This window comes from Mus pahari, chromosome 20, assembly GCF_900095145.1.
Source record: "Mus pahari chromosome 20, PAHARI_EIJ_v1.1, whole genome shotgun sequence".
NCBI lineage: Eukaryota > Metazoa > Chordata > Mammalia > Rodentia > Muridae > Mus > Mus pahari.
In genome coordinates, this window is record NC_034609.1 from 51879814 (window position 1) to 51896903 (window position 17090).

The 17090-nt window shown below is 38.1% G+C and overlaps 1 protein-coding gene across 2 annotated transcripts in view; it reads left to right on the forward strand.

Annotated features, from left to right (window-relative positions):
* The window catches only part of Itgb1 (integrin subunit beta 1), a 48218-nt gene that overhangs the window by 19315 nt on the left and 11813 nt on the right, over positions 1-17090 (forward strand). For both annotated transcript variants that reach the window (XM_021219998.1, XM_029532371.1), the window contains exons 2-11: positions 675-741; positions 2345-2430; positions 5583-5805; positions 8520-8690; positions 9222-9460; positions 11596-11751; positions 12675-12770; positions 13058-13147; positions 15520-15660; positions 15801-16000. In XM_021219998.1, the coding sequence (XP_021075657.1) occupies positions 675-741; positions 2345-2430; positions 5583-5805; positions 8520-8690; positions 9222-9460; positions 11596-11751; positions 12675-12770; positions 13058-13147; positions 15520-15660; positions 15801-16000 (1469 nt within the window). The remainder of the gene's footprint in view (positions 1-674; positions 742-2344; positions 2431-5582; positions 5806-8519; positions 8691-9221; positions 9461-11595; positions 11752-12674; positions 12771-13057; positions 13148-15519; positions 15661-15800; positions 16001-17090) is intronic.

The window sequence follows — 17090 nt, forward strand, 5'->3', positions numbered from 1 at the left end:
GATTAGAAGTTGCCTGTTTAATACACAGAATATTATCTGATCTCCCTCCTCCTCACCTCCTAACCCTGAGATTCTGAAGGACAATACAGATTCTTGGTTTAGTAAGACATATTGTTGTAGAAAGTTGAGGGATTCAAGCTGAGTATTTTACCAATCCCATGCATAATTTTCTTACAAAAGAAAAAAATAACAGGAAAGCACATAGAACAGTTGAGTCAGAACCTTGCATATGAATTCATGTTTTAGCCTGAGGAGAAATAAAAACTCTTTGAGTTGTCAGCATGGGATGACTGATTCAGTGCTGGAAAGTACTCTTGATTCTGAGGTAACTGGGCTTCTGGATGTGCCTATTAGGTTGAGAGCCCCAGGAGACTGTGTAGATGGACACTCTACAGGACAAGGCACCACAGCTTTCTGCTGTAGGAATATTAATTTGGTTTCTTTAGGATGTGTATAATTTTGTAATGTTTAATTGAATGCTAAGACATTTCATTTAGAAGACGACAGAAACACATTCTGCAAGTGTGGTTTGAAGTGGGTGAAAGGTAACCACCTGGAAGAAAGGCAGATGACAGTGTAGAGAAGTTTGGAGAGAAATAGATTGAGAAGAAAAAGAAGGGAAGGTGGAACGTAATATTTTCTCTGTCAATAATAATATACATTTTCTGTTATAGATGAATTTCCAACTGGTTTTCTGGATTGGATTGTTCAGTTTGATTTGTTCTGTATTTGGCCAAACAGGTAAAAGAAAAAGTTTTTGTTTTTTTGTTTTTTGTTTTGTTTTGTTTTTATCTCAGCATCTTGTATCAATAGTCATTAATCAGATTCTGGAGGGAAGGGCAACCCTCCATTAGATCACAACACTCCTGAAAATTTGCAGCATCAGTCTCACTGTGAATGAAAAACAGGTTTCCAAGTAGCCTGTAGGGGTCTTCATTATCAGTTAATCATCCCTGACTTCAGTGTGAGGATTGTGAGATCTCACATGACAGTATGTCATAGACCGAGGCAGAGACATGTAATATATTTAGAAGCAAATAAAATAAACACGTACCTTGGTGGATTACAACGAAAGTGTGTCCATTACATCTAAAAAGGGAAAGTAGGCTGGGCATGGTGGCACATGCTTATAATCCTAGCACTTGGGAGGCAGAAATAGTCAGGAGAATCATGAGTTTTAGGCTACTCTGTGCTAGATACAACCCCCCCACACACACACACCCAAATTAAAAAAAATCCTAGAGGGTTGGAATATAGTTCAGTCAAAGCTCTGTGTTCTGAGTGGCAAAAAGAAAAAAAACAAAACAAAAAAACTGGAGCAAGAAAGAAGGAAGAAGGAGGAGGAAGAAGGAAGAGGAAGAAGGAAGAAGAAGAGGAAGAAGAGGAGGAGGAGGAGGAGGAGGAAGAAAACTCAGGAGTTTACTTTCTAGAAGAAATTCTTGTTCTGTGATCAAGAAGTCTTGTATTAGCATATTTATAAGAGCAGGTAACAAGCTGAAGATGGTTTAAATTTCTCTGACAACCATAACCATCTACACCTGGAGTAATGGATACCTTGTTCTACTGTCCAAATCTTAAAAAAGCATAGTATATAAAATCATTAGAATTATCTCATCTCAAGATGGACATGTGAAAATGATGAAAGATATTGAGTAGGAGATGATACATAAAATCTACAGCCCCCAGAAACTTTATCCTGAGGACCACACCTAAAATTGGTAGGGTCATTATCTTACATTTTTTACTTCAAGCATAATTTATATTCTAATCAGAAAAATGGAGACAGTCTTTACTAGTATTTACTACAAGCAAAAATGTGCCAGTCTAGATTGAGTCAAAGGAATGAAAACTCAATTGGTTATGGATTGGATGAATATGGGCTTGACAGTTATTTAGCATACTAAAGGTGGAGTGGAAGCCCTGAAGACATTTATGTGGTATGGGCATGAGATTGTAAGTCATAAGGAAAAGGCAAAACCTGACCTAGGTATAAGAGTACCAGGACATTTATAATCCCTCAGAACAATAGGTGCTAAAATTACAGTTTCAACAGTATGGTCTAATGGTGTGTAGCTAGGCTAATGGTACTAGTACTAGTGTGTCATACAAAAGACAAGATGATTGCCCTTTGTGGTTCTCAGTGTCAAGGGGACCCCAGGTCTTTAGGTTTTCTTTGGAGTAGCCTAGTATAGCTTAGTAACTGGGCTGCATTTGTTCATTTTTAACATGTATGTTTATTTGCATATTCCTGGTCCCTGTTTTTCTTGTGATCTATTCATTTTTTTTCCTTTGAAACTTTAAAGTTACTGAAAAGTACAGTTTTTTTTTGTTTCTTTTTTAACAGATAAAAATAGATGTTTAAAAGCAAATGCCAAATCTTGTGGAGAATGTATACAAGCAGGGCCAAATTGTGGGTGGTGTACAAATACGGTAAGATTTCTGATACTGTTCTATTTATTCTCTGATTTTTAGACTTATTCAGAGCCTTGTCCTTGGGAAGTACCAGATAAGATATACCATTTTAATTAATGTTTATTGAATAGTGTATGGTAGTCAGAAATGTGCTGTTTGACAAATTACATGTCATAGTTAATTTTGTATTGTTGTGACAAAAAACCATCCTCAAGGTAACTTATAAAACAAACAAACAAAACATTTAATTTGCGGCTCAAAGCAGAGTCCATGGCCATCATGGCTTTAAGCATGGCCCCAGACAGACAAGCATGGAACTGGGGCAGTAGTTAAAAGCTTACATCCTGATTGACAGTATGAGGTAGAGAAACTGGGAACGTTGTGGGAATTTGAAAGTTCAAAGCCCAGCTAACTCCAGTGAAAGGAAATATGTACAAATTTGAGTTCAGAGTTTGCTTAAAGATTTCTGTACTTTGTCCCTTCTACAATGTTTACTAAAATTGCAGTGAATTAGTTTGAGGTTATGTTAGTTCAAAGGTTCTTTGTATATGTCTTCACTCAGCTGTTTGGACTTGTAAGATCAGCTCTGACTAGGTAAGTTTCAACTATAGAGAAACTATAATCCCATAAGATGAATGCTGTTGGTGCCAGCAGCTGCCAGATAAATAGAACCTCTGAAGTGAACCCGTCATAACATGATCTGACAAAGTGAAATATAAAATGAGAAGTTTTTGTCTTATTTCAGATTTTTTTATACTACAAATGGTGCGCTGGGGTAAAACTGGGGATATTTAGGGAAGTTCAATGGAAGCTCTTGCCTTCCTTCTTTGGAAAATGAGGAATATAGCTCATGCTTTACCAGTTGTTGCAGTTAGAAATGGTGGATTAAAAGAGAGGGGTTCACTTCAGAGGTTCTATTTATCTGAAAGCTGCTGACACTAACAGCATTCATTTTATGGGCCCATAGTTTATCTACAGTTGAGACTTACCTAGTCAGAGCTGAATTCTAAAGCTTCTGAAATCTAGGGCATAACTTCTCAATTACTAAAGGTTCTTGTGGAATGTGTTCAGTGGAATTTTATTTGTGTGTTATGAGGCTCCTTGATTGGTCAAATATTTGGGAATGGGCCAGGCATCGTGACTCATGTCTTTAGTCCCAGTACTCAGGAGGCAGAGGCAGGTGATATCTGTGAGTTCAATGCCATCCTAGTCTACAAAGCGAGTTGCAAGACAGCCAAGGCTACACAGAGAAACCCTGTCTTGAAATAACAACAACAACAACAACAACAGCAGCAGCAGCAGCAGCAGCAACACCCAAACCTAAACAAAAGGAAAAGGAGAATTCCCTCAGATCTTGTGCTTTGTTGGATTTTGAGATTTAAAAATAAACAGATTTCAGTTTTGACCTTTGATCCTGGTCATTCTTTCCATGTATCTCTTTAATTGTGTGAATACTCTTGCTATGTTACTTTTGCCTAAAAATTTACTTTCATCAGCCATTATCTGTTCTTAGTCTTGTGCTGTATGTGTGCATATTCATATGTGTCCATTGAAAGTGAGCAAACAACAGGTTATCTTCTCCTGTTGCTTTCCAGCTTATTTTTTGTTACAGGATCTCTCATTGAACCTCGGGCTTGCTGTTTCAGCTAGATTGGTTGACCACTGGATCCCAGTCTGAGAACCCACTGTTTTTGTCCTCCATTATTGGGGGCTCAGGTTACAGATGTTCACTGCCTTATGCAGCTTTTCTATTAGTGCTAGGGATCAAAACTAAGGTCCTCATGTTTACAAAGCAAGCACTTTACCCATTAAGCCATCTCCTCAGTCCCCACCTTGGGTTTTTGTGTATTTATTCGTACAGTATTAGGGCCTTTAAAAAAGTTCAAGATTGTCTTAGGGTTTTACTGCTGCGAACAGACACCATGACCAAGGTAACTCTTATAAGGACAACATTTAATTGGAGCTGACTTCTAGGTTCAGAGGTTCAGCTAAGATGAGGGTCTTAAAACCCATGCTCACAATGACACATTTCCTCCAACAAGACCATACCTACTCCCATCAAGGCCGTACTTCCTAGTAGTGCCACTCCTTGGGCCAAACATATTTAAACCATCACAAAGGTAAAATATAAAAATCTGGGGAGAAAGTTGTGAGAAAAGCATTGTCTGCTCTTCCAGTTCCTATTCTTAGCACCCACGTGGTGGCTTACAGTCACAAGGTATCTGACACCCTCTTCTGGCCTCTGTGGGTACTGCACACATTCGGTTTAGAGATGTCCATGCAGGCAAGACACCCAAACAAATAAGATAAAATTTAAGAAAAACAATAAAGATATCTCATTTAGTAGCAAGCATTTCAAAGATTTTTAGCCAGACAGTGATGTCACATGTCTTTAATCTCAGCACTGGAGAGACAGAAACAGGCAGATATCTTGAGTTTGAGGATAGCCTGGTCTATATAGAGTGAGTTCCAGGACTACACATAGAAACCTTGTCTCAAAAAAGTTTTTATTCAGGAAAGTTTATGCTATGCTTTACATACACACAGACACACAGACACACACACAGACACACACACACATTATTAATTGGGATGTATTTAGGCTAATGTGGTTTTCTTAAACATCTAGTTGTTTAAAATGCTCTGCTGGGAAGTCCTTCAAAGAACTTTTTTTTTTTTTTTTTTTTTTTTTTTTTTTCAAGACAGGGTTTCTCTGTATAGCCCTGGCTGTCCTGGAACTCACCTTGTAGACCAGGCTGTCCTGCCTCTGCCTCCCAAGTACTGGGATTAAAGGGGTGCGCCACCACCACCCGGCTCAAAGGACTTTTCTAAGAGAAAAAAATATTGTCTAATGTGTGAGTTTATCCATAATTAGTGCTGCTAAGTATGCCAGACCCTGAAGGATGTAGTTAGTATTGACATACTCTGAATTTGAAAGGTGAGACTTCTAAAATATGCATAAAGTCCGAGGAAACAGGACTTTTTCAGTTGGTTTTACTTGTTTTTGTGTAAGAGCACACACATACTACAATGTGGATTTTGTTAAGAAGCTAGAAACGAACTATCTTAGATTAAGTCATTTGATTTTTGTAATTTGTTTACATGCAGTAAAAAATAATTTCAAAATACTTGCTATACTTTGTTGTTGTTGTATTTTATATTTCATTTAGACATTTTTACAAGAAGGCATGCCTACTTCTGCACGATGTGATGATTTAGAAGCTTTGAAAAAGAAGGGTTGCCAGCCAAGTGACATAGAGAATCCCAGAGGCTCCCAAACTATAAAGAAAAATAAAAATGTCACCAATCGCAGCAAAGGGATGGCAGAGAAGCTCCGGCCAGAAGACATTACTCAGATCCAACCACAACAGCTGCTTCTAAAATTGAGATCAGGTACCTCTATCCCTACCTGAGTTTCCCATAGCAAGTTTATACAAGACCTTTCCCAGTTTTTTGATGGTTCATTTGGGTAAACTGGTGCCCCAAATAGGGTATAAGTTAAATTTTAGCGGACATAACCTCTTTTTGTTGTTTTTTTTGCTGTCCTGGAACTTGCTCAGTAGACCAGGCTGGCTTCAGTCTCAGAGATCTACTTGTCTCTGCTTCCCAAATGCTGGGATTAAAAGTGGACGCCACACTTTTGATTCCTGGCCACAATATTACTTTTAATAATTTAAAATTATTCTGTTAGAAGCAAATACTGTTAAAGATTCAGAAAACACCAGTTAAATTCACTGAGTTTTAAAAAAATAGCATCTATCTGTTAGTATAATTTCATAATATAAAAGCAAAGTTTCATTTATTTATTTATTTAATTTATATGAGTACGCTGTAGCTGTCTTCAGACACACCAGAAGAGGGCATCAGATCCCATTACATGATGGTTGTGAGCCACCATGTGGTTGCTGGGAATTGAACTCTAGACCTCTGGAAGAGCAGTCAGTGAGAAGCTAAGTTTTAATCCATACATTTGTTTAGAACCATTTAAATACTAACGATTTTTTAAGTGTTCATGGCCATCCCATCTCTGTAATAGACAACATGCCCTCTTTCTGCCTGTCATCCTTCCATCCTGTTACTGCTGCCTGGCTAAACTTCAGCCTAGGAAATAGACATTGTTAATAGTTTGAATGTGAAATGTCCCACTTAGGCTCCCGCATGCTTGTAGTGCTGTTTTGGGAGTCTGTGGAGCCTTCAGTTGCTGAGGCTTGACTGGCAGAGTGTGTGCCTCTGGGGGTGTTTCCTGAGTTGCCAAGACATGTAGTGCTGTTCCTTCTTGGTTCTGCTCTAACTTCTGTGACCGTGAAACTGAGCCAAAAATAAATCTTTCTCCTAAGTTGCAGTGTCAGGAAAAGTACTTAGTACAGATTTCTTGTACATCTACTGTAGTGGAATACTACTATCATCTTTGACCTATAGGATCCTGATCAGGACATTGATTATGTATTTGCCTGAATCACATTTTATTTTAGTCATCATTACTTAAAAACATTTTTTAGGTTTACTTATTTTTTATATGCACATTTTGCCTGTATGAATTTGTACATATGTGCACCATGTATGTCCAGAGGTCAGAAGTTATCAGATCCCTTGGAACTGTAGTATGGTTATGAGCTGACATATGGTAGGAAATGAACCTGGGTCCTTGTAAAAGCAGCAAGTGCTCTTAACCTCTAAGTCATCTATAGCCCCCTGTCATTACTCTCACTGTGGGGAGCTTGTAAGAGGCTCTCTTCTTAAACTTAGGAGCCCATGTCACTGCTGGTTTTTCTCAGTCCCTTCCATTGCTCCCAATTTCCTTTTTGTGTTTTCTTCCTTTCATCCTTCTGCAAATTTAGATTAAGAGTTGGTTTTCCTCTCACCACCATCATATTCTGCAATGGCATAAGCCTTTCAGTTTAGCTCTGTACCTATTCTCCACCTGCCTGCCAGGAAGTCAGAAAGAAAAGATCGTTTTTCATCTAAGCAGAACTTCCATTTTCTCCCATGTTTGTGTTTTATTTTGTGGTACTGGAGATAGAATTTAGGATCTCCCATGTGCTGGGCAAATGCTCCAACAGTAAGCTGTCTTCCAGCTCTGTGCTTTGTAAGTAAATAACATGTAACAGCTTTGACCTCTCACCTTCCTCATTTTTCAGTTTAGGCTTCATCTTTTTTTTAATTGATCTTTTTGTAATTATGATTTCACCTCTGTAACTACCTTTCTTTCTTTGTTTCTTTGTTTCTTTGTTTCTTTCTTTCTTTCTTTCTTTCTTTCTTTTTTTTTTTTTTTTTGGTGTTTTCGATACAGGGTTTCTCTGTGTAGCCCTGGCTCTGTCCTGGAACTCACTATGTAGACCAGGCTGGCCTCGAACGCAGAAATCCACCTGCCTCTGCCTCCCAAGTACTGGGATTTGTAACTTCCTTTTACAACTCTAAAGTAAAACTAGATCATTACTCTGTGTAGCAGTGCCTTTACACAGAGAACATTTCACTCCTAACTTTAATCTCTACCTGTCTAGAATGTACCTTGCTTTCATTCTGCCAAAACTTATGGTGTTCTGATTTCCTCATAAGTTTTTGTGTAAATCACCTTGTGATTACAGTAACAACTGCTTGAAATAATATGTAAAAAGAAAAGCTTATTTTGGGCCATAGTTTTAGAAGTTTCCATCTGATGGAGTGGCCTATTGCTCTGAGCTTGTAGTGATGTGAGATGTCATGGTGGGGCATCTGGGAGATAATACAGAAAAGAGGTCCCATAGACTCCAGGGCACATCACTAGTAACCCAAACCTCCTGCTAGTCCTTACCTCTCAAACTTCCCACTGCCTCCTGAAAGTACCAACACATGGGCAGATCCAAACTAAAGCAGAATTATTTGTATTTTGTGGGTTGCTGATAGGGGGCATTGCCCTTATCATTTTTGCCTCCTTAAGTCTTGGTATTGTAAATAGTTGGTTAAATGAAATCAAGTGTATGCCTGTTGAGCCTCTAACAAAATTCTTAGATTTGGAAAAAATACACACTTAAGATTACATCACTGAACATGTAAATTGGGCTTACTTTTTTTCTCATTTTATTTTGATTACTGGCCACCTAATTTCAGTTTTGAATCTTGTTAATTAGGAGAACCACAGAAGTTTACATTAAAATTCAAGAGGGCTGAAGACTACCCTATTGATCTCTACTACCTTATGGATCTCTCCTACTCTATGAAAGATGATCTGGAGAATGTGAAAAGTCTTGGGACGGATTTGATGAATGAAATGAGGAGGATTACTTCAGACTTCCGCATTGGTAGGAATGTTGGGAACATTTTGTGTGTGTGTGTATTGCGGGGGGGCGGGGGTTACATGTGTGCAGAGCAGGCTATTGAGTGTCTTGTGTTAATCACTTTCTGTCTCATTTCTGTGAGACATGGTTTATCACTTACCTAGGCTTGTGGCCTATAATTTCCTATCTTTTCCTGCAGCAGTGCTGGGGTTCAGGTGTGTATGACCACACCTGGCCTTTGACCTGGGTACTAGGATCTGAACTTATCCTCATGCTAATGCAGCAGGTGCTCTTACCCACAGTGCAATCTCTGCAGCCTCCATACTGGGCTTTAGAAAAAGATGTGCATTTAGAGTTGGTGAGAGATGGGTCAGTGGATAAGGGTCCTGCCTTTAAGTGTGATCACTGAGTTCAATCTCCAAAATCAGCTCCTGCTTGTCCTTTGACCTCCAGACATGCACATCCTTCCTCCAAATAAGTAAATATCAATTTAAAAGTGATATAAGTTTGTTGGTCTCTTCCCACTCATCTATCCAAGTGCATTCTTTTCTTTAGGCTTTGGCTCATTTGTGGAAAAAACTGTGATGCCGTATATTAGCACAACCCCAGCAAAGCTAAGAAATCCTTGTACAAGTGAACAAAACTGCACCAGCCCATTTAGCTACAAAAATGTGCTTAGTCTTACTGACAGAGGAGAGTTTTTCAATGAACTTGTTGGTCAGCAACGCATATCTGGAAACTTGGACTCACCAGAAGGTGGTTTTGATGCAATCATGCAGGTTGCGGTTTGTGGCGTAAGTGATTTCTACAGGGGACTGTTAGCATTGTCTGTGGGGATTTAAGTGTGTTTTTAATAAAAGTTAGAACAAAAGGACCATAGCTACTATAAGATTACCCTGAGGAGCACTGATGTCAGTTCTTAAGTTCCCACTGCTGCTTTCTTGGGTATCTCTAATCATTGCATCTCTGTTTGAGCCAGGAAGGGAGTTCACACCTAAGGAGTTTGAAAGGCCAGCATGTTATTTATTTGAAACAGTGGAACATAGACTTTAGCTGGTTTAGGTTTTTGGAAGAGGCTGAGGTTTTCAAACTTTGTGGCTCTGTACTAGAGATGTAACTGATGTTGTCTGAGGTGTCTCTAGGAGCTCTGAACATGCCATGTGGAATTGTGTCTCACACCATGTTCCTCAGGTCAGTTTTCTGTTTTAATAATAAAAGGGAAGAACTTTCAAAGCCCTGATTGATGAGCTATATGACAAGTTAGGTTTATAATAAAAATAGTAATAGAATATTTTTGGTTTAATTATATGGTTTTTAAGGATAGTAAGCCTGGTTCTGTTGCACTAGGAACCAGTGTTTATGATTCATGGGTATTTCTGATTGATATTTTTTTTTTCCTGTTTTGAGATACGGTCTTGCTGTGCGGCCCAGCCTATCCTTGAACTTGTAAAGATGTTTTTGCCTCTACCTGAGTACTGGCATTCCAGGTGTGCTCCACCATACCAGACCCTCAATGATCTTTTAATGAGAACCAGGGCTGAGAGTAGAAAACATTGTTAGGTCAATAAGGCTAGTCTGGACTAAGTATAAAGCATTGTTTTCGTGTGGAGGGAGGATTTTCCTGTTCTTTCTTGCTCCTAGGCAGGTGACTTTGTGGTTTTAGAGCTGTGCCTTTTAGAAAAGTTAACAACAGACAGCCCACAGGACAGTGGTAAGGACCATTGTAGTGATCTGTATGAAGTACACTTAGACACTCAATATATACTGACCACTGTTCTTATTTTTGACTTGCTACTGTAGTGCTCATAATTTAAAAAATAGTACTTCAGTATAATTGGCCTTAGCCTTCCTTATTCTCTGAAAAGCACTCTTCCCCACTCCCTATTCCCACCCTGGTCACTGTATGGAGAACATTTTCTAGGCTGCCTTTGCGTTAACCAGCAGGCAAACTGACCCTCTAGTTCCCACCCATTTTCAGCTATGCTGCCTTTCTGAATTTGTCATACGTTAGAGCAAAGGAGCAAGTAACCTGTCTTTGAAAGATGATTAGAATCAAGAAAGTTAATTTCTATCTTCAATGAATTTACAAACATGTGTTGTTACTTTAAATTTAGAAAAGAAATGTAATTAAAGCCGGGCAGTGGTGGCGCACACCTTTAATCCCAGCGCTTGGGAGGCAGAGGCATGTGGATTTCTGAGTTCGAGGCCAGCCTGGTCTACAGAGTGAGTTCCAGGACAACCAGGTCTATACAGAGAAACCCTGACTCGAAAACAAAACAAAACAAACAAACAAAAAGAAATGTAATTAATTACATAATAGAAGTGGGTTTTCACATTGCTTAAATTCTTTGTTGAATAAGCTAGTGAAATTACAAATGAGCTGATTTCATGAGCTAGAATGTAGGGATTTAAAGTACAGAAAGATCTTTGATGATTTTTTTCATACAGTAAGAAAATGAAACTAGTAGGTATGGTGGTGCATGTCTAAAATCTCAGTATTTAGGAGTTAGGAGCAGGGAAATTAAAAAAATTCAAGGCCATCCTTAACTACACAGTAAGTTTGAGGCTAGCATGAATTGCATAAAAGGCTGCTTCAAAAAAGTAAAGCCTAGTGTAGAAGAGAGCTGATAAAGTTTAGTAGGGGTATACAGAAGTGTGGGTAGGAACAGGAGCCAGGATTGAGTCTCTTTATGTATTCATCATATACTCAGTACCCCTGCTAAAAAGCAGACTCTGAATTGAGGCCAGTATGAAGAAGCTATAAAGTTCTGGAGGACCATCTCTGCACTGACAACAACATTAGCCTTGGGACAAGACAGACAATGATACAGAATTAGGTTAAAATAGTGCAGTTGCAGCTTGCCAACCTTAAATCATTTATGTTGAGTTATTATGGGCAGTGTCTGCAGTTGACTTCTTTCTTTTAAAGTCTCTGATTGGCTGGAGGAATGTAACACGACTGCTGGTGTTTTCCACGGATGCTGGGTTTCACTTTGCTGGAGATGGGAAACTTGGTGGTATTGTTTTACCCAATGATGGACAATGTCACCTGGAAAATAATGTATATACAATGAGCCATTACTATGTAAGTACTTAGGCCTGCCTAGTGAATGAGTTTTGGTGATTTTAGTGTGTAATCCTGAACATGTGGGAGGGCAGGGTTTTACAGCTTTCTTGTTTTGGTAAGTGTGGGCCTTGATGATGGCTGGGAGAGCTGCATTGCTGCTTGTAAAGCTCTGGCAATGTGCTGTTCTGTCTTGGTGGTGGGATTGCTGAGATCCATCTGGTTCATCACTTGCATACATCATTTGTCAGTCTTGCTGGTCATATTTCTAAATGTGCAGTTTTAAACTTGGCTTACCCTCTATATCTTATGACTTAAAAATGCACACTCTGGCTTTCATTGGAAGCAAATATAGGCAAATCACTCATGTTCTAGAAGAAATCCAGTATTGGTGAATCTTAGTCTTAAGTGCTAGATAATAGGAACCTTTAGTTCTGTTTCCTTAATTTCACAGTCTTCACATTTAAAGAGCATAGATTGTATTGCTTTTAAAACCTCTTAAAATGGGACTGGAGAGATGTTTAGTAGTTAAGAGCACTTGGCAGCTCTTCCAGAGGACGTGGGTTCAATTCCCAGCAGCCACATGGATGCTCACACCTTTCTGTAACTATCTATCTAGTTCCATGGTTTCAAATACTCTCACACAGATATACTTGCAGACAAAATACCAATGAATATAAAAATAAATTATAAAAAATTGGAAGTTCTTAAACATATAGAATAGAAACACATGACCAGCTTAGCAATTATTTGCATTTGATATTCTTTCTTGAAAGCAGCCTTGTGTGAATGCTCTGATTATGAATGCTTATTGACTCAAATACTGTACTCTTAGCAATTGAGAGTAATCCTGAGCTATAGAGTGAGACCCAAACGAAATAAACAAAGCCTCATCATTGATTGCAATGTATTTATATCCTAAATTGTATTACTTTATTCCTTAGGATTATCCTTCAATTGCTCACCTTGTTCAGAAACTAAGTGAAAATAATATTCAGACGATTTTTGCAGTTACTGAAGAGTTCCAGCCGGTTTACAAGGTAATAAAAAGAATAAAAGTTCTATATCTCTCCTATTGTTAAGTCATCAGTAGCTGAATTATGCTTTTGGAATGTAAGAAAATGCCACAAGGCATTTATGTTCAGTAGCTAGACTGAATTTGACAACTGTCATTTATGTTCATTTTAGTTGTGTATTATTAGGATTGTTATTTTAAGTTTGCCTTTGAAAGATACTTAGGAAATGAGGTGTCAAAATACTTATTACTTTTCAGTGGATTTTAATTGGTTAAAAAAGTAATATTTATGTTTTACATATTTAATTTCAGGAATTGAAGAATTTGATTCCTAAGTCAGCAGTGGGCACATTGTCTGGAAACTCTAGTAATGTGATCCAGCTTATCATCGATGCCTACAATGTGAGTGTTTTAAATGCTGTCAGCTTCATGCCATGCCTTAAATAAAACACCCTTTATACACCCCAGCAAGCTGAAGAAACAATGCAAAACATGAATTTAAATTCCATGTCTGGGGGAAAAACTTGATATTATTATAATATTTGAAAGCATAGTGTAAGCAAAGTAGTGATATTTAGATAAAGGCGTATGCATAATTTCCAAGCTCTTGTTTATGTGTCAATTGGCCGTATATCTCCTATTGGAACATAACTGACATTTTGATGTATACAGGTTTTATTTTCTTTTTCTTTCCTAAAGCCACCTTTGTCGATCCATCTTTTTAAATTAATTAATTAATTGATTTTTTTCTTTTGGAAATGTTTTTATTTATGTTGCCCTGGCAGTCTTGGAATTCACTATGTAGACCAAGCTGGCTTTGAACGCACAGAAATCTACCTGCATCTGTGTCTGCCTCTCAAGTACGGGGATGAAAGATTGCATCTGGCTAGCTTTACCTATTTTGATGAATGATGCCTGACATTTTTTACTTTTCTCGTTTTTTGCTAGAGACTCAGAGGACACACTTTTCTGTTTTCAGTAGTAGTTACACACTATCATGAATGTACATACATAGGCATATCATTCAGGAACTGAAACTACATCAGAATTCTCTGCAGTATGCATGTGATGTTTCCTAGTAAGTACCAGCCCAGTCATCATCTAAAATGACCCACAGGCACTTGCAATTTCATGGAGACTGTTACACACTATATACACCATTTCCTATATATTTGGTAGGTTAATTTAGATTAAAAACTATTTTGTTTTTGAGAGAGAGAGAGAGAGAGAGAATGAGAGAGCATATGTGTTTGTGTATTATAAGACAACTTGTGGGAGTTAGTTCTCTCTTACCATATGGATTTGGGATCAAACTCAGGTTATGAGGCTTGGTGGCAAGTTTCTTTTACACTCTGATCCATCTTGCCAGCCCTAGAATTTTTTGAGATGGTATCATATGGCCCAGGCTGCCCTGACTTTTTAGTATTTCTGAGGATCTGATCCTGTGATGTTTTTGCCTCCACGTCATGCTTGACTTTGGACTTCACATTGATTTCTACACATGCTTAAGGTTCCAAGACATTTTGGAAAGATTTTGACTTAGAGGGGTTAAAGACAAGATTCTACTTCTTTTCCATCCTCCCATTCCGGCCTCTCTTGACAGATTGTTTTCCTCACTGCTATCCCGTGGGGCATTGTCTTAGTGAGAGTTTCCATTGCTGTGAAGAGACATCATGACCAAGGCAACTTTTACAAAGGACAACATTTAATTGGTGCTGGTTTACACTTTCAGAGATTCAGTCCATTATCATCATGGCAGAAAGCATGGCAGTGTGCAGGTAGACACAGTGCTGGAGGAGCTGAGAGTTCTGCATCTTGATCTGACTGCAGCCAAGAGAGGAAGATCTTTTCTGCATAGGATTGAGTCTGAGCATAGAATTTCAAAGCCTGCCTACACAGTGACATACTTCCTCCAACAAGGCCACACCTCTTAATAGTGCCATTTCCCATGAGCCAAGCTTATTCAAACCACCACAGATGTGAATGATGAGAGATGGCTTATACTTACTACCTCACTGTCCTGAGATGTCTGCTCTTTTAAATAAGCACTGCCTGGACTCTTCCTTGTCAGCTTTCCCAATATTTTATTTTTTATTGGTGCTGAGAAAAGCTGAGGACCTCATGGCTTCTAGACAGTGTTATACCATTGAGTTAAGCTCCAGTTCTTCAGGCTCTAGAAGGGTTAGGAAGTGAGCAAGATGACAGTGGTCTTAAGTAAATTAGTTTACTCTGTTGCTATGGTCTCTGGCCAGAAGGAAGGAGGCCAGAGGATAGTTTTTGGAGCTGTTGTGACACTGGGAGCAACAAACCTCTGTTCTGTGTTCTTAGGATTCCTCATAATCAGGCCTTTGTGTTGTGAGATCATTAGCATTTTAGCAGATTAATAAAAAGTAAATGCTTTCATATTATATACATTATTTTGAGGATTGGACCTTTTTTAGAGTTGGTTATTCTAGATTTTTTTAGTTGTATTAAATTGCATTGAAATGATAGGTTTGTTTTTTTTTAATTTTTTATTAATTTTTTTGTTTTTTTTTGAGACAGTGTTTCTCTGTGTAGCCCTGGCTGTCCTGGAACTCACTTTGTAGACCAGGCTGGCCTCAAACTCAGAAATCCACGTGTCTCTGCCTCCCAAGTGCTGGGATTAAAGGCGTGCATCACCACTGCTCTGCGATAGTGTTTTCATAACACCTCCTTTCATCCATTGTTGTGTGAGTGTGTCCAAGTCGTATTTTATTTTACTCCCTTGTTCATGTTTATTCTTTCTTTTTTAGTCCCTTTCTTCAGAAGTCATTCTGGAAAATAGCAAATTGCCAGACGGAGTAACAATAAATTACAAATCCTACTGCAAGAATGGGGTGAATGGGACAGGAGAAAATGGACGAAAGTGTTCCAACATTTCCATTGGAGATGAGGTATGTTGTATGGCCATTTTCTGTAAAAAAGAAAAACATGAATAAAAATGTGGGGCTGGAGAGATGGGTTAAAGCACTAGCATTTGAAATATTTTCATGTTCTTTGCTAAATTTATTAATCTAATATTTTTTCCTTTAAGGTTCAATTTGAAATTAGCATAACTGCTAATAAATGTCCAAATAAGGAGTCTGAAACCATTAAAATTAAACCTCTGGGCTTCACTGAAGAAGTAGAGGTCGTTCTTCAGTTCATCTGTAAGTGCAATTGCCAAAGCCATGGCATCCCAGCAAGTCCCAAGTGCCATGAGGGAAATGGGACATTTGAGTGTGGAGCCTGCAGGTAAGTGCAACCTTGCTGCAGCACAACAGACAGTATAGGACACTTTATCTGGGAAGCCTGTATAAAATAAAGACACAAATCCTTTGCTCCAGTCACTCACTCGCATACTCTTAAGGATCTCTCTGTTCTTAAGCTTTTAGCAAGGTAAGCAGTGTGTCCACTGTCTCTCAGGGCAGCATTTGGGCTTTGTTCTCTGAATGGCACTTCCAGTTCTTGACAGCAAAATACATTGAAAAGAAAAGGTAGATAGAAACTTTTTTTGTACAAACTGTCAGTGGTGACTTTTTAAATTTTGTTTTATTTTGGTTGACCCTAAATTTATGATCTTACTGTCTCAGTACTTGGGTTATAGGCAGAACCCACTACTCCCAGTGTTAAATGACAGTTTTATCTGTGACTTAGTTAACAAGAAAAATGTTTACCATGTCCAGGATTAATTTTGTATTTCTGGGATAAAAATAAAATAGTACTTAAAGTTTACATGTATGTGTGTATGTATGTATGTATGTATGTATGTACTCGCTAGTGTCTTGGTGCAGGCTTGTGGTGAGAACAGTTGCAAGAGTTGGTTCTCTGTCTACCTTGTGAATCCTAAGGTTGTCAGGTTTGGTGACAAGTACCTTTACCCTCTCAGCCATCTCACCAGCCTTCTTGGCTACTTTTTATATTAAAAACTTAACTCTGTTTGTAATACAGCCTTTTCTTAAAAATAATAGAACCTTTTAATCTAAATGTCAGTCTCACATCACGGTGGCTTTGTTTATTGGCCCAAAGAAAAACAAATAATGTTTACCATTAATTGCCCATTTTAAGCAATGATTTAAATATTGGTTTTTTTCTGTTATATTTAACTTGAGACATTAAGATATCTTTTTTTTTAAACAGCATTTTATCAAAAAAGATTTTTTGAAAATTCTTTGTCTTTTTGTTTAGCATATGCAAAATCAGTTTATCCAGTGTCCAAGAACATGCTCTAAAATATGTAGGATATTTGAGAAGTCTAGATCTGTGCAGTAAACATACTCTTAGTTAAAGCTAGTACTATTTTCAGTTTGTGTACTTTATATATTTTTCTTTTTTTTTTTTTTTT